Below are 22,199 nucleotides of genomic sequence, written 5' to 3'. Positions count from 1 at the left end.
CCACTGAATATCATTGGTAACTGTTTACTGGTGGATGCAATTAAATCTGCAAAACTTATTTCTGAGGATACAGTGTGGCAACAGATAAGCAGCACAAAGGTACTACTTTGGTCTGAGAAAATTCGCCTCATAATATCAGCAGCAAAGAATTCAGTTAGTAGATTGCTTAACCAATAGAATAGCTTTATCCCTTCTGCTCAAAGAACTAAACGTGGCAGAGCGAGACTTGGATTTAAAAAAATGGAGGGGCAGACTGGTTACAACAAAGATGACATCAAGACACTTACAGCATTTCTTCCAAGTCTCTAGTTCCAGAGGTCTCCACTAAAGAAGCGTCTTGTAATGTTACCTAAATGCCAGTATACAACAACCTAACTGACATATTAGCACATTCCCCATTTAAAGTATCAACTATCCTGTGAACATCTTCTACATTCACCTTCTACTTAGTCGACAGGCTGCACCTACCAAGGCAACTCCACACATACGCTCCCACTTATGTCAGTATAAATTAAATCTGCGAACTACTGAAAACTGTTTTAATGATTCCACTGCACACATTATTTATTTTATATTTTCTGGGGTAGTATACTGATCACAACTGACCATTTTCAGGTACTGCCAGGGTAACACAAGTGCAGGAGTTCCTTGTGGCAAGTGCTATGTTAGTAAATAATGTTATTAAATTAAAATGAGTATGTTATTTGGAATGTGGAGACAATGCCTTACATTTTTCATCTGACAGCTGGCCTTAAAAACTGAATATGGTTAAAGATTCTGTAATAAACTAACTTACTTGAAAAGAAGCACAAAAGATTCATGCAATGATTCAATTTGCTTGGAGCTCAGTGGACAGGATGCTGTAAGACCACAAAATGTTTATCTTCAATACACGGAGAAAGTTCAAATTTAGACAAATACATGTACAAAAGAAAGTATAATACAAAATAAAAACACATACCCGAAATAAATGGTGAAAGGATAACACTTCGCCAAGCTGTGGTGAAATTTGGTATCTAATAAAAATGAGAAAGACAAACTGTGATAAGCAGACTTTTAGAATGGTGTACATTTATATGACCATTTTAAGTAAAAATTTGTCTGCTTTGGCTCTCGTTCAAGGAAAATATTTCAAAAGTTGGTAAGATAGTGGTTGTCTTAATTTCTCATCCAGCAACCACATCCTATCTGTACAGCTGTTTGAATCATGGTGCCACAAAGAAAAATACAAAAACACTAAAATACGCATTAAGCAAGACAGAAGAAAAAGACTGCCACATTAAAATGGGTTTCATTTCATAAATATCAGGCCAGCAGATCCATGAGGAAGTCTTCTGCAGCAGGAAATGTGCGATTTCCTTTTTCGCCAGGCTAGCTCCAGCATGTCAATACTCTCTCTGTGCTTGGGAATGCACATGCCTCCTGCTGACAAGCCAGGTTAGAAATGTGTGTCAAAATCCTGCGCTTCTGTTTGGGTTACCACCTTTTCAAACACTAAAGTAGGGCATTTGTAGGGAAATGTAACATTTTAAAGGACATATCATAGCCATACCCAGTGCAAAAGACTGGACTTCACAACTGTGCCAAAATCAAAGCTCATTTTTGCAGAATTTGAGTGCTAATGTTATTTCGTACAAGGTGTTCCGCATACAAAATAATTTTTTATGCAGTTATTAGTGGAAATTTAGAAAAATTTTTTTTGTTCTGAAAATGGAGGGCATCTGTCATTATGGGGCGGCACAGTTGTGCAGCGGTTAGCGCTGTTGCCTCACAAGTGTTTCTCCGGTTTAGTTTTCGGCTGGGGTGTCCTCTGTGCAGAGTCTGTATGTCCTTCTCATCGTTTATGTGGGTTTCCTCAGAGTGCTCCGGTTTACCCCCCACATTCCAAAGATGTGTATGGAGCATTTCTCCCTGGGCCTCCACTGAAAATGGGCTCTGTCCCAGTCGGACTATCCCAGTTAACAAATGTTAAACTAAATAAAATAAATACATTTTTCCTGTTTTTTTAGCAAGACACATCTGGCAAAACAGGGACTGTCCTGCATAAAGATGGACAAATGATGGCCCTTCCTACTGTTAGTTTGATCAACTATTATTCACTGAATAACCATAGCCTAGAATACAGTAAGAAAAGACACAACATACATCACTGCTCATCTTACAGAAAAATCCACCTGCAGGATGGAAGAATTGTCCAAACAGAAAGGTAGGGTGGGGCAGAGGACAAACATCAATGACAAAAGACACCTTCACAGACTGATTTACATGGTCACTACAGATATTCGGTACCCAACTTTAGAGCATTCTGCAGTAATTGTTAAGAATTCCAAATAAAAATAAAATCTGCTGGCAGGTTAGGGCATGAGAATGGCCAAAAGGTAAAAGCTCAGATGGCTGAATGATTCAACACTGAGGTAGCAAAGGAGGACTGACTCTTGGAATCAAGGTCCAACTAACAATGCTTTGTGAAGGCGTGAACCAATGAACAAACGGCTGTACACAGATGTCCCCAGTGGAGACATTTTTGAAGGCAGCACTGTAAGCAGCCACATCTTTAGTGAAGAGGTCATTGACATCAGAAGGTTCTAATGTGTGTTGATTCAACAGACAGCAAAACAACGCAATCTACAGTCCACTTGGAAAAGGTTTCCTTGTTCCCACCATCATCCTTCAACAAAGATGAGCATCTGTTTACTCTTCCTAAACTCATGGTTTTTGATAAAATTCGACATTAAACACCCAGGATGTGAAGGATTCTATTCCCTTCGGTTTTATGCCCTGGTAAAGACAACAGAGACTCAAATGGGCTGACTGACGGACACATCAGACATTTTCAGAAGGAATATGTTGTTTCAGAGGACAATGAATACTTGTGGATGCCCAAGGGTCATCTAGATGTGAGGGCCTGCAGCTTCTACATGATCCTGTAAAGTGCTGGTGACCACCATCAGAAAAAGTGCTTTCCAAGATAAGAACTTTAGTACTGTAGACAGGTTGGTAAGAGGTGGAAGCAGGCAAGCCCATCAAACATGAAGTTTAAAATATATGGAAGGAAGGTGAATCTTCAAACGTATGGAGAAATTCAGCATTCTTTGAAGGAACTGCTTGACTAGCTGATAGTAGGTCACATTGCCATTTCCCACAAGGTCAGAATGACATAAATAGCCAACACATTCACCTTGACTGCAGGAAACGTGACGTCCAGATCATACACATGCCTGACGCAAGTCAGAACTACACTGTCAAGCACTGTGCCACTACAATGAAGACAATTTTCTACTTGTCACAGTATGTCTAATGGATGGAAGGCTTCTTGATGGTGATAATCACTGTTGATGCCCCTGCCAGGTCTGGTGTAGGAGTAAGCAGCCAGCAGTCACCCTAACCATAGAGAATTCCTTAGCTAGAAATGCGAGTGTGTCCTCCACTGCCAGAGACATGAAGCTTGAAACCACATCATTCTCGATAACCATTGGTGCAAAGATTATTTTTTTTCCCTTCTCCAAATTTGGCTATGAGCTATTAAATCATAGTGAATGGAAATGTAGAACAGAGCGTGTGTATGAACCTTTAAGAAGCATTTCCAGATGTAAGCACATTTGTTACTACTCAGCCAAGCTCCTCATGGTCCTGCAGAGTGGTGCTAGCAGCAGAGAGGCTAAAAGAGTGACTGCTTACCTGATAAAAGTGTTTTTTTCTTGCTACTAACTGGGCGACTGTCGGATCTAGCTAAATAGCAAGTATTTCTGCTTCTTTAACTGCTTTAAACTGCTTAAAGTTGTTTTTGCACCTGCACTTTCAAAGTTTGTCCTGTTTGTTGCATTTACCTGTTGAGGCTACCCACTCAAGTGTGCTAGCCTGTCTTACATATTTATTGAATTTTCCTGCTGTTTATTTGCAAAAAAAAGAAAAACCAAAAAATTATCCTTGTTTCCCACCTTTCCTGACTTAGAGTAGTCCAAATACAGGCTTTGCTGTATTCTGGACTTTTGGAAAGTTCTTGTGTTGCCCATTTCCTTTCTTGGATAAAAGGAGGCTTCTTTGTTCATTAGTGGGAGTGGGGAGCTTAGAGCAGCCTATCTATCCCTGGAGGAGTGTTCCCAGCACAAGAATCTGGTAGTCTATTGGCTGTTTTGGGCCAATTTCTAGCTCTTTCACGTCCCCCTGTATAAAACCCACTTTAGCGCGATTTTGCGCATAGCGCAGCATCAGGCAGTGCCGCTTAATTGGATTTAAACCATTCTCGGCTCCACAAAGTCTGCTCTTCACTTTTTCCCTTAGAACTGCTCTACTTCTCATAATAAACACCATATTCCTACTCTAAAGCCTGGCACTTGCTCGCTAAAGCAATTATATAAGTCAGCACTAAAAAATTAAAAGCACTACACCCTCACAAACTCCCCTTGAGTACCTTACTCCCCATTGGCACTTTTTTTTCAATTTCAAAGGAGTTCCCTGAACTATTCTAGCATGTCCAAAGGTCAGTTGGCAGTGTCCTCTCCAGTCCAGCTGGTGAATATGGGAATCCTAAGGCAATGTTATAACTGCCTCATGTACACAGACAACCCTCTCCTCCTCCCAACAAATTCCAACACATGTGAGAGATGCAACCATATAGCCAAACTGGAGGCTCAGCTCTCTCTCAACTCAGTACTGGCATAACAGTCAGGAGGAGAAGGTATCCACACTCACTACAATTCCAGTCTCACATAGACCTACCACGACAGCAAACCAAACACATAAACACACAAAAACATACTCGGAGGCTCTAAATAAAAATCTGCCTAAGCAGCAGAAACCTCCAAAGCAGACACCCAAGCAACTGCTACCCCAAAACAAAACACGTGCAACACATAGTTCACAAAGCCAGTGTGCCGAACAGTCACAACCCTTAAGGATAAACAACACACCTGATACACTTGTAATAGGTGATTCTATCGTCAGGCACACTGATGTCCCGCTCACCAGTCTGAACAAGGAGAAGGTCACAGTGAGCTGCCTGTCGGACGTTAGGATCCACCACATAACACAAGCACTCAGGTCACTCCAAGGCAAGTACAAATATGACTCATTGTCTATGCTGGTGTGAATGAACTGAGACGTACCTCCCTACACTACATGAAAAGAGACATAGAGGAGCTCTCTGAGAATGTAGCCCAAGCCGGTATGACCCTGACCTTGAGTAGCATCTTACCCTCACCAAGAATGATGCCACAATACGAAGACAAGATGATCAATTTCAACAATTGGCTTAAGCATCGGTGTCATTCAAAGGGGATTCAATGCCTGTCAGCCTGGGATGACATGCTCGACAAGCCATGCTGCTTCGCTAGGGACAGCTTGCACCTGTCACCCCTGGGCTTTCGGATATTAGCAAAAGCTTTTGCCACCCTCATAGTGCCTTTTTTAGGCAAGGTTCAAAAGACAAACCCACCTCCATAGGTATCACAAGGGATAAGAAACTAAGAGTAATGCTGCTCAACGCCAGAAGTCTAAACCTCAAGATGCACGCACTCGAAACTCTCCTTAGCATGGAGAACATCGATATCTGTGCAGTAACAGAAACCTGGTTCAAGGCTCCCGAGAGAACCCCAGCACTACCGGGTTATATCTCATACCATGCTTTTCGGCCTCAAAACTTGGACCGAACCACAAAAGGAGGGGGAGTATCAATATTCGTCAAGGATACACACACCTCCAGGTTGGTGGCACAGCACGAAGCATCGGAGACTATCCATGTGCAACTAACAGTGGGTAAAACTGCCTTCCAGTTTATAGCCTGCTACAGACCACCCTCCCAAACCCAGGAACACCACTCGGCCTTCCTGAGAACACTGGAAAATATGAAGGTCTCTCCAAACACCATTATATTGGGCGACTTCAACTACCCAAACATAGACTGGGAGCATTACTCTAGCTCCAACACCCTAGCCCAAAGGCTCCTAGAATTTATAAACTCAAATGCTACGGAACAACTTGTGACCACTCCCACAAGAGGGGAAAACATACTGGACCTGATCATCACCAACATGGGGACACTATGCTCCAGACCAGAAGTGTATCCCTCACTGGTAAGATCAGACCATAAATTAATCTCACTGGATATCCACATCCCGACCCCACCCCCTGCCCAGAAAACCACAGTGAAAAACTTCTCTAAAGCAAATTTCACACTACTCAAAACCGAGGTGGAATCCTTCAAAGCCCCCAGGCTTGTAGAAAATACAGCCCAGACCGCAGAATCCTTTATAAACGCATTCTATGAACACCTTCAGGAATGCATGGATCATGCAATCCCAAATAAAACTAAGACCCAATCCCCCAAAGGCAGGCGTCCTCTCTGGTGCACCCCAGCCATAAACAAACTATACAATAGAAGAAGGAAGTTACTACATGATATAGCAAAATCCCAAAAAGAGAAGGCATCTCTGATCAGTATTAGCAAAAAACTATGGGCACTCATAAAATCATCTAAGGCCAGCTTCGAGAGAAAACTTGCACAGGACACTAAAGATGATCACAAAGCTTTCTTTAGTTAAGTTAGGAACCTGGGTGGGAATTCCCAGATATGCTCAAAATTAGTCCAAAATGACATAAAATACACTGAACCCACAGACATTGCCAACATCCTGGCCGACAGGTTCAGCGCAAACTTCTCCGCCCCTCACCACCAAAAGAGCAAATATCTATTCCAGCAGAGTGCTGTCCCCCTGACATCTCAGATGCTCAGGTAAAAACCGCCCTCTCCAAAGCAAAAAACACAGCATCAATGGGACCAGACGGTGTCCCGGGCTGCAACGTACATGAACTCCAAGATGAGCTGAACACAAACATAAAGCTACTGTTCAATCTCAGCCTTACTACAGGATATGTACCCAAAGAGCGGCGTACAGCAACAGTGGTCCCTATCCACAAAAGTGGCGCCTCAACGGATCCTGAAAACTATCGTACCATAAACCTGACTAGCTTGGTCTGCAAAGCTATGGAAAGGATCATCATGGAACTCATAAATAAAGATATTGGGGACTTACAGACACTGGATCCTACCCAGTTCGGCTTTGTTAAGGGCAAATCCTGCCTCTTAAAACTGGTCGATTTCTTTGAAACAGTCACCAAGGTCAATGACGAGGGGAAGGTGGTCCACACAGCCTACCTAGACCTCGCAAAAGCCTTCGATACAATACCCCACTCGGGCATCATAGATAAGCTATCCAGCTTAAATATAAACCCCTATGTCACTAGATGGGTTGCAAACTGGCTCAAGGACAGAACCCACATGGTTAGAATTGGTGGAGCCATGTCAGACTCCAAACCAGTTACAAGTGGCGTCCCACAAGGCTCAGTCCTGGGACCTCTCTTGTTTGGTATATATTTCTCGGAGGTACAGGCCAACATGGAAGGACTGTGGCTGACCAAGTTCGCAGATGACTGCAAACTGGGCGCCATAATCAACTCTCCAGCTGACACAAGCATCCTCCAAAAGGGTCTCATAGAAACAGACAACTGGTGCTAGAGCCATGGCCTCAAGCTAAACGCCAAAAAGTGTATAGTCATCCCCTTTGGCAAAAACAAAGTGCCCACAAATTACCACATAGGTGGTAATCCATTAAGTATGGAAGAAGTAATTAGGGACCTGGGGACCCAAGTTGATAGCAATCTCTCATTTGACAACCACGTGGCCAAAGTGGTTAGAAAAACATTCTATGTAGCCCACCTAATCATGAAGGAATTCACACCTAGATCAGGGGAGGTCATTGTGCCTCTTTACTCATCCCTCATCAGGCCCATAATTGAGTACAATGCCCCTTTTGGGATGTACATTACCAGACACCTGCAGCAACTGGAAAGACCCCAAAAGTACCTCACCAAGAGGATCAAAGGGCTCAAACAGATGCCATATGCTGCCCGGTTAAAGAAACTCCAGCTCTACTCGGATGCATACCGCCTGCTTAGAGTCGATCTGTGCCTGATGTATAAAGCCATGTCCAACCTGGAATTAATGGACATGCTGCACCTCAGAAAATCCAAATCCCATCGAGCTACGTGCTCGAGGGACTTGAACCGCAGCACAGAAATAAATAGGACATGCTGGAGGGACAGATTCATAACCCAGAGGCTCCCTTCACTCTGGAATAAAATCACAGTCCAAGTTAGGCAGAGTCCCTCACTGACTCTCTTCAAGAGGAATCTTGATGAGTGGATGGGAGATCGTAGGTTTACCCCAGGTATCACTTCTGTGTCACTGTTAGACAGAGGCACAGTAAACTAAACCTCGAAAAAGGGCATAGTAAAATTCATTTAAATGGGTGGCGAAAGCCAAACACACTCTGGCTAGGCTTACAAATGCCCTAGGGCAGATAGCCTAGTATGAACCTATGAACCTATGTATATAAATAGTGAGAACATGCAGGCAGCAGTGCCATTTTGAGAGAACAGCCAGAGTGTAAACATGTATGGGAGTGGTAGTCAGTCTGTTTATAAGTTTATTTAAGTTTAAGTTACAAAGCTTCATTCCTGATGTGTATGTGTGTAATAAAGCTGCTTGAACTAGACCCACAAATGTTCATCTGTTTTATCCTGATCATACGAGCAACAGGAAGGAAGGCATACAGGAAACTCCACAGCCAATGTATTAACACATCCAATGGGACCCCCACCTATGTCTTGCTACAGTCAACAAAAGAGAAGTGCATGTCTCCTGAGTGGCAAAACAGCTCCGATCATCTCTCTCTCTCTGGCCTACTGTTAGATGCCTCCTTGCTGAAGTATCACATGATGCACTTGGTTGTCAGATTGAATAAGCAATCCTAGAAGCATATCTTTCTCCATAGCCTTTAGAACCAGGAGGACTGCAAGCATCTCCAAATGAGTGAGACAGAGCCCCTTCTCAAGGAGGAACAACTTCCCTTAAAATGCAGGCGGCCTGAGTTAAGGTCCCTGTCCTTTTAGCAGAGGAGCAATTATAAGGACCTTTGAAAGGTTTGGATGCAGGAATGAGAGGCCCATTTGCAGACTGAAGGGAACTGCCCACCATGCCATGGCCACAGCAGGAGACAGACACCAGGGTAGTTATGAGAGTCTGTGGTGGCTCTGCACCTTTTACAAGCTGTAGTCCACAATAACACTTGCATCATAAGCAGAACAAATGGTACCATAAAGATCATGATGGCCATCAAGCCTAAAATAAGAAGGGGGGTCTGGGTTTAACCTTCCACTATAAACCTTAGCCAACCTACCAAATCCATGATTTCTTAGGCACTCACCATGGTCCTGGACATCTGAGACTATAGAGTATCCAGCTATGTGCCAATGGAAATAACCTCCTGAGATAGGATCAATGAGAACTTTGTCCAGTTTATGGTCACTGCTAAGGACTTCATCAGTAGAGTACCTCCAAGGATGCTAACAGAAGGACCAAAAGCAATGGTAATGGTACATAATTAAAACAATATTTCACCAGCACTATGGCACAGCCTTCAGCGGAGTATTAAAACCACAAAATATGCAAAACAACACTTAAATAGCAACTAGAAATTAAGACAACCAATTAATAAAATGTACCAATCAGATACGTAAAGTAAAATCACTTCCGATTACATTCAGATCCTGTAGTTTTAATATATTATAGATAAGAATTAATTACACAGGATAAAATCTTCTAAATACTTTAACACTTTCCACCTCTTTAATTTGTATATATCTGCTCCAAAACACTTGCCTTAAAAATTATATAATCTTCAACATTTTGTTGTATAAAATATGAAGCAATATGGCATTCTAGCTTCTTAGTTTACTATCAACTAAGGTGTTCCTGAATTTTAACCTTAAATGCTACAACAGTTTCACACATGCACACACACACATACACACACATATAATATATATGTATACACACACACACACCTACCCACGCCTTCAGCTCTACGACAGAAAATAGAAGTTATGTCCTTACCATAACGTTCCATGTGGAGTGTTCATCTCGCCTTTGTTCTTACACATGGGAGCCGGCCGATCCTGCTCGGCTCCGTGCTCCCTCTACAAGCTCTGCATGAGGAAGAAGCTGAGACAATCTATACCCACAATCCCCCTCTGCCTTTACTCAGATCTGCAAGCAAACCAACCTACAGACAGAATATCATGCTTACATCACATATGCACAGAAAGAATCTAATCATAACATAACTATATATATATAAGCCAACAAGACACAATATATATATATATATATGCCATGCACAATATTGCAGCACAGTAGAGCAGAATGCTCCTGGCCGGAGCATCAAAAGAGCGTTCTTGGGGGGTGGGTGGGAGGGAGAGAAAAGAACACATGATGATGAACACATGGTTATTGACTTAGGATGTTACACAATAGGTGTCAGATAATGTTCAATCGTTACATCTAGCACATGGTCTTACCCTAGCTCCTTGTTCCCTGAGGAGGTCACGGAGAACTCACTCGGGAGCACAGTGGAACCCAAAGGTTGCCCTGTCCCTTCTAAAAAACCTTGAAAATACTTGTAATGAATGAATGTAAATGAGAGTATGTGCAGCAGCAGGTGTAAAATAGCGTCCCAGCGTCAGTGGGGCTGCATGAGCCAAAGATGTAGACACTGACCTTGTGGAATGTCCTTTGGGTTGTGTAAAAAGGGTTTATGAGTAAGAATTTGAAGACATTAGATTATACAGATTATTGGTAACGTTTTTTATCCTCTTTTGGTAACTCCAAGTCCTTTCAATCTGCAAGCAAAAAAAGCCAAAGAGAGTTGATCTCTTTTTGTGATCTTTTGTTCTATATCAAAAAATCTTCTGTGTGTGTGAAATTTGTATAACAGGTTTTGAAGAAAGTGGTTTGTTGGAGTGGTTTTTTGGGTAATTCAATGGACTGATTAATGACTGATTAATATTGTGGGGAGAAACTTAACTCTTAAGGAGAGAAACATTCACTTTAGGGAGGAAGGATTGAGAAGAAGAAAGAGAAACTGGGAAGAGTGAAGATCAGAGTTCAGATACTATCGAGTAAAAAGCTGAAGTAATAGCTACCAGTAGGATCAAGTAATTATAATTAATTTAATTAGCAAGAGGAAAAAAGGCAAGGGTACAACAGGAGAAACAATATTTTAGACTCCCAACATAAATTTTGAATCTAACTGACCTTTTTAATCTAATAATGCTTTTAAAAGAAAAAACGAAGTAGTCTGAATGCCAAAGGACCAGCCAGAGGCTTGACACCAAGTCATTTGAGCACAACAGCAGCTCCAGCAGTCCAGTGAAAATTCGAAATGGCAGCCAAGGAGCTATAAAAGGATCCACTCTAATATCTTATTCAAAGGAGCTATAAAAGGATCCACATGGTGTGTATTCCTGTGAGTGGAAGCTTTGGATCCACATTTATGTTTATTGCTTGGCAATACAAAGCTTCCTTCCAAGCTTAATATTGTGCACAGTGACAAAGATCTGACTACAGGAAAGATGGGGATATGGCCTGGATGGAGCTAGGTGAGAAGAGAGGGGAGGGCTCTGGGGGAGAGATAATGAGAGCCTCAAGCTGTGTATCAGAGGAGGAAGGGAAAGCCCGGGATGCAGGGCCCACAGTGTCTGGGGAGGATTGTGAAAAGCCAGTGGACAAGGATTTGGGAGGAGAATAATGTGTATTGGGAGGAAGGGTGCTTTCTGGAGAAAGGGAGAAAGAGGGCAAAGAGGAGAAATGGTGCAGGAGTCCGGGGGTAGTCTGGGAAGTGCGTGTGGGGGGGATCCCTGGCAATGAGAATGGACGTCGAGGAGTAAGCTGCGAAAATAGGCATTCAGCTGGAGACGCAAACAGATGGGAAGAAGGCCCCGCGTCGCGAAAAATCCATTTTCCACTGGCTGTGTTTTATGCCACACGTGCGTGTGCCCAGGTGCTGCAAAATCCTTTGGATGCGCTATGGCGTTGGATGACCCGGGATGTGCGTTGCTGTTAAGCAGCGACCGGACTCAGCCCACTGCCAGCTATGGCCTCTCTGCACTCGGAATATGACGCGTTACTGCCCCTAGATTGTGTTGGGATCCGACACTGTTGAAAATGTCTCTGAACTGCTCTGCATAGTCCCTAGGAGAAGCAGATTGTGCTCAAGTGAATTGACCAGACTACCGACTGCCTTCAACTCCTGAACATTGATACCCAGGTTGTCCAGAATTGAAAAGCATGTTGGACTGTCTGTCCTGAAAAAAACCTTCCCCTATCAGGGTTACAGATTTGACTCCACCCTAACCAGTTGGTGGTGGGCACCACTGTCCTGGAAATTGAAGGTTACTATCAGGGTTGTTAGTTGTTGTCACAGTGCATGTGCTTAGTTGTAAAGTGTTAGTGTGTTAAGGGTTGTTGCGATTGCAATAAGGAGGTGCAAATAGCAGCCATTGTAGGACTCTCATGTGCAGCCTTCCCAGGGAATTGCACAGAAGAGGCAGTTGTGAAGTTGGCTGATTCCAGTACTAGATTGCAGGAAGTGGAACTCTCTCATGTTTTGCAGTGCTCCTGAACAAGAGGCTATATGGAGGCTGAAGAAGGAAGCCTCACTGAAAGAGTCTGGAAAGTTTTTTTCTGAGATTTTAAGCCAGATATTCTGTGCCTGGCGTGAGTAAGGATTTTCGAAGTTCTGAGGAAGATGGAAGTCTCAGGAATCAGTTGAAGACCACTAATCTCTCAGAATGGGCGTGGTGGTTTGGTGGATAGCGGAAATGGGTCGGAAGAATCTGGAAAAATCCCTACTTACCTTTTACATAAAATTCTTCTTCATTAATTCTTTCAGTGGATTCCATTACATAACGACTAGTTATACATATGCTCCATAGAGAAAAGTTACCTTAGGAGCAAGTAATAACATTCCTATTATTTTCAGCTGGTCTTTTAAAATAACTATATACAAAAAATTATTCACATTCTTACATTTTCTATAACAGACACAAATTCTTATGTAAATTTTGTTTGAAAAATGTATCCTGTATTAAATAATTGTGGTAAAAAACTGTTGCCAAGTATCTCTATTCTTAATGTTGCATATTCGGTCATAAAATATTTTCTTACTGATATTAAATTCCTCATAGTTTTTAAAGATTACATATCTTCAAGCATTCCTCTCTGTTCTGCCTCTTCACCTTAAATATGCTTGTACTACCATATTATAATCATACTCTGTTAGCAAACACTTGTATAACTTGAGTATCTACCTCTAAAAACTGCTCTCCATCACAATATTTCACACAGATTCTTAACTGACTGTATGGGAGGGGTTCCAATAAATGTGGCAAGGTGAAATTTACTGCTGTGCAATTAATTAATACAAGCTGTGGATTTTCTACGTAATCCAGTATAAACACATTTAACACTGCATGCAGATAACCCGACATCCAAAAACCACACACACCCACCCACCCCTAGCTATCTATCTTATCTTTTTTCCTACCAGTAAATGCAAGTCAAATGTATTCCTTGACAACTCAGAAATATATTTTTAGCCTGTCTTATTTTATTTTTGTTTATCCTTTGTTATTCCCACTAGGCTAGTAGCTTCTTTTCAGGAATTAACCCAAGTTGGTATCTATATTATGAGGGGATATTTGGCCAGGGCAATGGAGAACTACCTTTTTTCATAAGCAGGTGGATGAAATTTGGTGTTTCACTTCCTGCTTCTATCCCAGGCACAGTAGAGGTCCAGAGAAGCAGGGAGTACAATGCAGCAAGATCAATGAGATGACAGTGACAAGGATTCACTCACCTTGTAGCAAAAGTTTTCAACTGTGGAGAAATGTGAGATGGAAGGTAGGCAGACCGATGTCTGTAAGATGGCAGCAGAGGCTTCGTTAGCAGGAGTGTCTGGTGTTGATGTTTTGAAGGCAATCAAGCCTTGAGGAATACTATTTGCTGAGGAAGGAGATGAGAGGGAAAGGGAACGAGTGAAGGTGGGTGAACCGTCAAAGGATTCAGAAACAGTTTTTCAAGAGAGACTGTTTGGAGATGAAACACATTCATGGCTCCATACTTGACTGGATTTTAGTTTCAGACCCCACCAAATTCTCCAAGGCTGGGATTCTCCCAGACACTTTGAGCGACCACCTCCCTGCTTATGCCCTTCGAACTCTCTCCCACCCTCTCAAAGACCATCAATACAAAACTATTCGAAATATCTCAAACTTTAACCAACAATCATTCACCACTTTAAAAGCTATAAACTGGTCCGACCTCAAAACTCTTCAGTCAGCCACTTCAACACAACTTTTCTTGACATTCTTAACCAACTTGCAACCCTATGCAGGAAAAGGATCAAAAGTAACTGCATCCCCTTCTAACTTAACCAAGTATAAGCATCTCCACAATCTAACTAAAAAAGCTATAACAAAAGACAAAAGAGACCACTATCACACACCTTACAATCCACCCACAAATATAATCCCCAAAAATTCTGGTCATTCATTTCGTCACTTCTCAATCCTGGCAAAAAACTAACCTCAACCCTCTTCCCGACAAAACCAGCACAGAAATAGCCAACCACTTCACTGAATGCATAAAAAAGGTTACCTCAAACACATAATCTCTTCCTACCACAACGCATAACTGACCACTATTACATCCCACCTCAAAAGATCCACTGCCACCACCCTCAACCCATGACCTACTCTCACTCCTCCACCTCACTGCTTCCTCAATCTCAACTACTTTCTCACTACAGCCTGTCACCACCAACACAATTAAAAAGCTTCTCCTCACACTCAAAACCTGCACCAACCCTCTTGACTACCTTCTTACAGAATATCTCAAGATGGCAGCTGATGCCAATCCATACCCTATATCCATCCTCATTAACAGATATATTCCAGAGGCCTATGTTCCAACTCTCTGGAAAAAATCATTCATAATGCCATTACACAAAGGTGGCAACGCGATAGAATTGTCCAACTATCGTCCCACTGCCTTACTGTCACCACTCTCGTCAAACCCCTTGAAAATTACATCCACTCACAACTACTGCACTACGTCTTTAATAAAGAACTCCTCGCTTCCACACAGCACAGCTTTAGGCCGGGCCACCGTACCAACACAGCTCTATTATCCTTCACTGATAAAATTAAAGCCCTAGACTCTGGCAAACTTGTTTTCTCTCTGTCCCTTGACGTATCTAAGGCTTTTGTTACTGTTCTCCATCACCTTCTTATACAAAAGCTTGATAACCTTGCCGCTTCCACTTCCACCACCAGCTGGTTCTCCAGTTACCTCTCTAATAGACAGCAGGCAGTTAAATGGTAAGCCTCCCTCTCTATTTTCCATGTAACTTCAACTGGAGTTCCCCAAGGCTGTATGCTTGGCCCCCTCTTATTCAACATCTTTACCAATGACCTACATACACAGCCTCCCAAAGAGTACACTAATGCAATATGCAGATGACTCCACAATCATCTCCATCAGATTCCATATCTCCTCTCCAACAAAGTACCCAAACGGCTTTTACATCCATTGAAAGATGGCTTTCCAACAATCAACTCCTCTTTAACCCCACCAAATCTAGACTTATACTCTTCACCCTCAAAGCATTCACTCTAAATAAAAGTCAATTTACTATTTTCTCTCACAGACCAACACAAAAACAGAACATCTCTCCAAACTACTAGGTGTTGTGAAGATAGGTGAAGGCTGCCTGCCTAGCCAGATAGAATTTTGTAGATAATTCTGTCATTTGTAAATATTAATGTAAGCTACAGACTTGGTCTCTTAAATGTGAAAATAATGCATTGGATATTGAACTGCAAAAATGTAACAACAGTGTCCTCTATTGTAAGAAAGCTAAGTCAAGCATTTTATGACCGTCTTTGATGACAAAATTTGGGGCCAATATGTCTGGATGAAGGAATTCTGCCTATGGTTTTGAGGCCAGAGTTAATGGCTAGAATTTGCATGTATAATTTCTTTTACTGCTCTGGTTCCTGATCAAATGCAAGATCAAAGGAGCTATTAACCTTTGAGAGTCTGTTAGCCTGGGAACCAGAAAGAAATGATGTAATCTGAAATGAATCAGTGGTACTGTGTTATCAATTTAAGGACAGAAAGAACAAGAGCATCAGAACATTTGTCTTGAGAACATCCAACAGCACTAACACTGCCTGCATCTATATGTAAGTAGGATCTTAGACTTCAGTGTTTCTCTTAGAAATAGCTAGGAAATAGGAAGATTAGACTAAGTGCTTTTATGTGCTGATGTCAGAACTATTCTACTGTATTATTTTGACATTTATCTGTGATCTCTGAACTCTTGACTAGCACTGTGTAGTAAGAAGTATTGTCTTGTGTTTTTATTATTAAATATTTTTAAACCTTTCAACTGTGGCAGTTTTGTGTAGAGATAATTTAAGCTCTAGAGTACATTGCACATATATAGTGATACTGTCCAAGTCACTCCAAATAAGCTTTGCTGTTCAGTCACACTTACCATTTGGATAATAATATTGTACAGTAATAATTGGACACCCTTGAATAAGGGCCTTTGAGTAGCTGATAAATATTAGCTGGGTGGTGGCAGTGATTTCTACCATATAGTCTGGGTAAAAGGGGCACAGCTGGAGAACCTGTGCCAGCCTTCCCCAGGAGTGTCTGGGTGGTTGTATATAACTCTTATCTCCAAGTGTGTGTGTGTGTGTGTGTGTGTGTGTGTGTCAGCTACCTGGGCAGGGACACAAAGCACTGGTTGGACAGAGAGGGTGCTGGAGGTTTTAGCTTGCCCACTAGGCTGAGATCTTGACCCTATAGCTGTGCCAGTGGGGAGTCTTATTAGGGACCTGGAGAAACCAGCCCCAGACTGACTGTGATCTCTGTGTGCTCTTAATGGAAATTGTACTTTACTGTGTGTGTGTGTGTGTATTTATTATCCTTTCCCTATACGGACGCCCTTCACTGGTGTTAGTGGTGAGGATTGAGGCTCCTTGATTGCTGGGCCAGTGCAGGGGTGTCACAGGTGTCACCTCTGACAAACACCTTAAGTTCAACCTACATATACACAATAACATCAGAAAACACACCACAAACTTGGAACCCTCTACTACCACAAATGCTTCCTAAACAGTCACACTAAACACACAGCCATTACCTACCTCTTTATCCTATCTGGTGTATGGAGTCCCAGTTCTCATCAACTACTAACCTGCCTGAAATCAAAGTTTGAATCTTCCTACAACAAAATTGCTAAGTTCTCTACCAAAAAAAAAAAATACTCCACTCATCACTGCATACCCCTTCACAACTTCATTTGGCTTGAACTTCCACACTACCTCACCTTCATCCAGCTCAACGCAGCACACAAAATCATTCACAGACCCTTGGCCTGCCCAGCCCTTTACACAATCTTCCACTCCTACACCTCAGGCAGATCTCTTAGGTCTGAAAACAAGCTACTACAACAGCACCGTCCCAGGAAATCAGCAGGTCATAGTCTACACTCCTTCTCCATAGCCAAAATGTGGAACTCCCTTCCCTTATTTTAAGATCAAACCACATACACACATCCTTTAAGCTCGCACTCAAGGAATACCTCTCTAAATCCTGGATATGCTCCTGCTCAACCCCAGGCTGATATCTCAACTACAATTCATTCTTTCACCTTTTTATTCCCTCTTATTCGACCCCTTCTCTTCCACCTGTTTCCTACTCCTACACCCCCCACCTTTCTCACTAAAACTAACTTGTCTCCTTCTTTACATCTACCTAATGACTACCCCTATACAAATATATAACACTGACTAGCACAGATGCACTGCAACTATTTTGTATATCCTATGTCTGTAACCATTTGTAATAACTGTGCTACTGTTATTTGAATATGTTACTTGTTAAGTGAACATTTATGTCCGTATTATTTGTCTTATGGAGCTTTTCTCCCCGGGCCTCTACTGAAAATGAGTTCACTATGGCCTAATGGACTTCCCGGTAAACAAATATCAAATAAATAGAAGTATGAGCCACAGTGGCTGCATTATTACACAACCCTCCAGTTGTTGGGAGGACTGCAGGATTGAATTGTGCATAAAGAACTGGAAAATGGACAGGCAGCTTCAAGGCCGGATATAATGGAAACAGTGCAGGAGGAAGTCAAAGACTGGTAAAGAAAAAGTTGTATGCAGATAAAGAAAAGGGGGAAGAAGAAAAGATGACCGAACAAAGGAATAAGAAATATCTAGTAAGAATCAGCAGAGGAGAAAAGTATGGACAGGTATGATATTCGGGTCTATATCAAATAGTCGAAGTCTTATAACTTTGAACACGTAATGTTTGAACCATTATGTTCAAAGTTACAAAACTTCGACTACGGATAAAAAAAAACAAAAAAACAAAAGAAAAAACAAAATAAACTGTTTTAAGGGGGGGGGCAAGCCCCCTGCACCCCCCACAGCTCCCGCTACTTAAATATACCAACTCCAACCGCACTCCATTGAACAAAATGGAATCTTTCGTTTATGGAGATTTCCACTGAAACACTCAAACTTTTACAAATTCAACTTATGGTCTCTACCATATGAGGTTTGAACGTGTAAAGGTTCGATTACATGATAGGAACCCATAATATTTGAGGCAATATAGTGGCACCTCTGGGTACTTCACCACAAGAGACAGGTGCTTTTATACATATTAATAAAGATTCTTTCTGTGATATTATATTTGAATCTAGTTAACGCACGGAAACATGTTTGGACAATATGAGTTGAAAAATAACTGCAATAAATGGAACTTGTATGTTTTTCAAGTATTTAATAGGGGGAAAAAAGAAAATAGTTATTCAGTTCTGAACCGAAATTGGAAAAGCGGCACTTGGAGAATATATAAAGACTCTGTGCAAAGAAGTGATGGACATTACTAAAATAAACAACAGGGGTTATGGACTAGCGGCTGGGAATGTAATGTATTAAAAATGGAAAATGACAGTATTATGCATATTCCAAGTGTGATATATGTGGAAGAGAACAAAGGTACAGTAAAATATTGGAGGCAATAAAAAAATTTTTTTTTTTTTGGCAGAAAATGTTATTTAATTAGTAACTGTGACAAAAGAAAATGTCACATTTGTAGAAAAGTGAAGCATTTTACTAAATGATGTGAATTGAAATGTTTACAAAAAACAGGTAATTTATGGAAAAACTGTAAAGAAAGTATAGAGGAAAATAAGGAAGTGAGAGGTAGAGACTGAGCAAGACATATAACAAGAGGAAGAAATAGAACCACAGCAAGAAAAAGTGCAAAGTAAACAGATAAGGATAGAAAATAGTGAGACAAAAGAAAATAAAAAAAGAAATAAGGAGATGAAACTAAGTACAGTTGTGTAAAATTTCACCCTAACTTTAAAGGTCCTTCTCTTCTATATGCTGCTGTATCCATAATATAAGGGAGTCTGCTTCTGGTCGACTCGCGTACGTCCGGCTATTTCCCAAAAGATAGATGCTACTGCAAAGGTGCTTGTGATGTCCCGCGTCTCTCTCTGTGGACATCGGGCACAAAACAGACATTAGCATGCACCTACCTCAGAACTATATGCTAATGGAATCAGTGACTACGGAGTGGGTACTCAGGAGTCAGGTAAATGTGATGGGAAGGCAGGGTGGGAAACTATACAGCAGCATATAGAAGAAAAGGACATCTAAGGTTATGGTAAGATTTTACACAACAATACTATGTCCTTCTATTCATATACTGCTGTATCCATAACATAAGGGAGAGTGCAAAAGCTCCTGCTATTAAGATTTGCGGGGAGGAACAGAAGTATTTTCAACAAACCCATGAAGGATGGCTCTGACAAATCTTGCACTAGCTCTAGAAATGATGTCCAACTCATAGTGTTTGGTGAAGGTATGGATAGAGGACAATGTAGATGCTTCTAAAATGGCAGCTGTATCCAAATCATTAAAGAAAGCCCTAGAGGAGGACACTGGCCTAGTGGAGTGTGCCTTTAATGGGAAGGGAAGCCTTCTGTCATGGGCTGTACAGTAAAAGGAGATGGTTTTAGAAATCCAGGAAGATATGGTTTGCTTGGAAACAGGGTGGCTTGGCCAAATAGCATCTGAGTTGTCTATGTACATCCAAGGAGTGTAAGATCCTTTCAGCAGGGTTTTAGGGTGAAAGGAAGAAGGATGGAAGGTTAATGGCCAGATTCAAGGAAAGGACATTAACCACTTTGGACATAAAGGATGGGTTAGTATATAAACAAGCCCTATCCTTATGGAAAACTGTAAAGGGGTGCGAGGCAGGCCATGAGGGCTTGCAGTTCAGAAACCCTTCTGGCTGACATAATGGCCACCAAGAGTATAGTTTTCCATGTACAGTACTGGAGAGAACAGTCTTTGGCTGGCTCAAAAGGTGATCGTGTCAACTTTTCCAGAACAAAATTTAGATCACAAGGAGGAGGAATGGGCTTCTTTGGAAGTCTAAGGTGCAGAACCCACTTCAAAAATAGCTTGTCTTCTAGCCTAGAAGCCAGAGGTGGGGTGAGTGGAAGGCATGCTGAAATGAAAGATAAGTGGGTCTTAACTGAAGAAAAAGACAGGCCAGACTTCATCAATTCACACAGGTAAGACAAAACCACTGGAGGTTCTACTGCCAGTGGCTGTAAATTTTGTTTGACACCAAACAGAAAACCTCTTCCATTTGAATAGATATGATTTTCTGGTAGGTGGTTTTCTCGCCTCCTGCAGAACCTGAAGCACATCCTCTGTGTATAGGTGTCTGAAGGGAATCAATGCCCTATCACCCACAATGTAAGGTTTAATGTGGATAGTTGTGGGTGTATGAACGTTCCCTTCTCCTGTGTGAGCAGGTCCATCCGGTAGGGTAACTTGTGATTTCCCTTGGCTAGATGGTGTAATAGGGAGAACCAATGCTGCCTTGGCGAATAGGGGGTTGCCAACAAGATTTGTGGTTGTTCTTTCAGAATTTTCAGCAGAACTTTTGTATGAGTGGAAAAAGGGGGCTTGCATAAGCGTACATCTCCCTCTAAGGGAATGAAAGAGCATCCACCCTGCATGCTTTGGGATGTGGTACCCTGAAGCAGAAGGTTAGAAGCTGCCTGTTCATGGGGGAGGCAAATAGATCCACATCCAGAATACCCCATTGATGGTCCAGGAACACAACCCTGTTTAGCATCCATTCGTGTAATTAAGTTATGGTCCTGCTTAGGGTATCTGCCATCACATTCTCTGCTAAAGGTATGTATATGGCTAGGATGCTAACTTGTCTCTCTAGGGCGATTTCCCACGCCTGCAGAGCCAACCTGCACAACAGGTAGGAACTTATCCCCCCGTTTGTTGATGCACCACAGCACAGTAGTACGGTCTGTGTACCACCTCAGTGTGCCTGGCAGGAGACTATCCTTGGAGGGGTAATATCAAGGCTCTCATCTCTTTGATATTGATGCACTCACTGTGTTGGGTCAGGGTCCATGAGTTTCGCACTCTCCATTCTCCTAAGGTTGCTACCCAACCTGTCTCTAGAGTAAAACCCTTTTCCTCATACATCAGGGAGGTACCTATTGAATTGTGCCTTGAGTGAGGAATTCCTGCAGAACAGGAGGGAAAGAAGCCAGTTGGTCTCGAGGGGGTTGTGGAATTCCTTTGGGAATAGGTGTGGCTTCCCATACCATGAAGTATCCCTGTTTTAAGATTGAGAGGATCCAAGAGTCCTGGGTGATCTGCTTCCAGACAGGGAGATATGCATGGAGAGAGGAGTGTCTGGATTCAATGCTTGGTAGTCACAGGCTACCAGGCTTAGCCTGAAAGGGCTGTTTGGGAACAGGAGTAGAGGGAGCAGACCTTGAGCAAGTTTGTTTCCTGGAATCTTTTTTGCCTTTAGGTGGCACTTGTCTGGCAGGCCTTCTCAGAAAGGAGGTTTTGGTTGGTTAGTTCCCTTGAAAACGTGGAACCAGTGAGACACAAATGTGTCTCATATCCTGCAGTTACCCTTCTCCTGAAGGGCCTTGAAATGTTCAGCAGCTGCTGAGCCAAACAAAGCTTTGTTGTCCAAGACACCATCCATGAGTTTAGATTTAATGTCATCAGGGAGAGGCTGCAATCTAAGCCAGGAATATCTCCTGATGACAGACCCGGAGGCAGCAGCTCTAGATGAAGCCTCTACTGCATCATAACTGCACTTGATAGAATTATTAGTTACATGAGTCCAGGAATTCAGGAGAATAGAG

At 42.1% G+C, this 22,199-nt stretch overlaps 1 protein-coding gene across 1 annotated transcript in view; it reads right to left on the bottom strand.

The window, feature by feature from the left end:
- Positions 1–22,199, bottom strand: part of KNTC1 (kinetochore associated 1) — a 3,090,908-nt gene that overhangs the window by 440,932 nt on the left and 2,627,777 nt on the right. The window contains exons 58-59 of the mRNA XM_044068909.1: positions 962–1,016; positions 797–860 (exon numbers count right to left, since the gene is read on the bottom strand). Of these exons, the coding sequence (XP_043924844.1) occupies positions 797–860; positions 962–1,016 (119 nt within the window). The remainder of the gene's footprint in view (positions 1–796; positions 861–961; positions 1,017–22,199) is intronic.

The sequence above is a fragment of the Protopterus annectens genome, chromosome 4.part0 (assembly GCF_019279795.1).
Source record: "Protopterus annectens isolate FY-2018-M chromosome 4.part0, PAN1.0, whole genome shotgun sequence".
Classification (NCBI taxonomy): domain Eukaryota; kingdom Metazoa; phylum Chordata; order Ceratodontiformes; family Protopteridae; genus Protopterus; species Protopterus annectens.
This window is presented reverse-complemented; position numbering and strand designations above follow the sequence as displayed.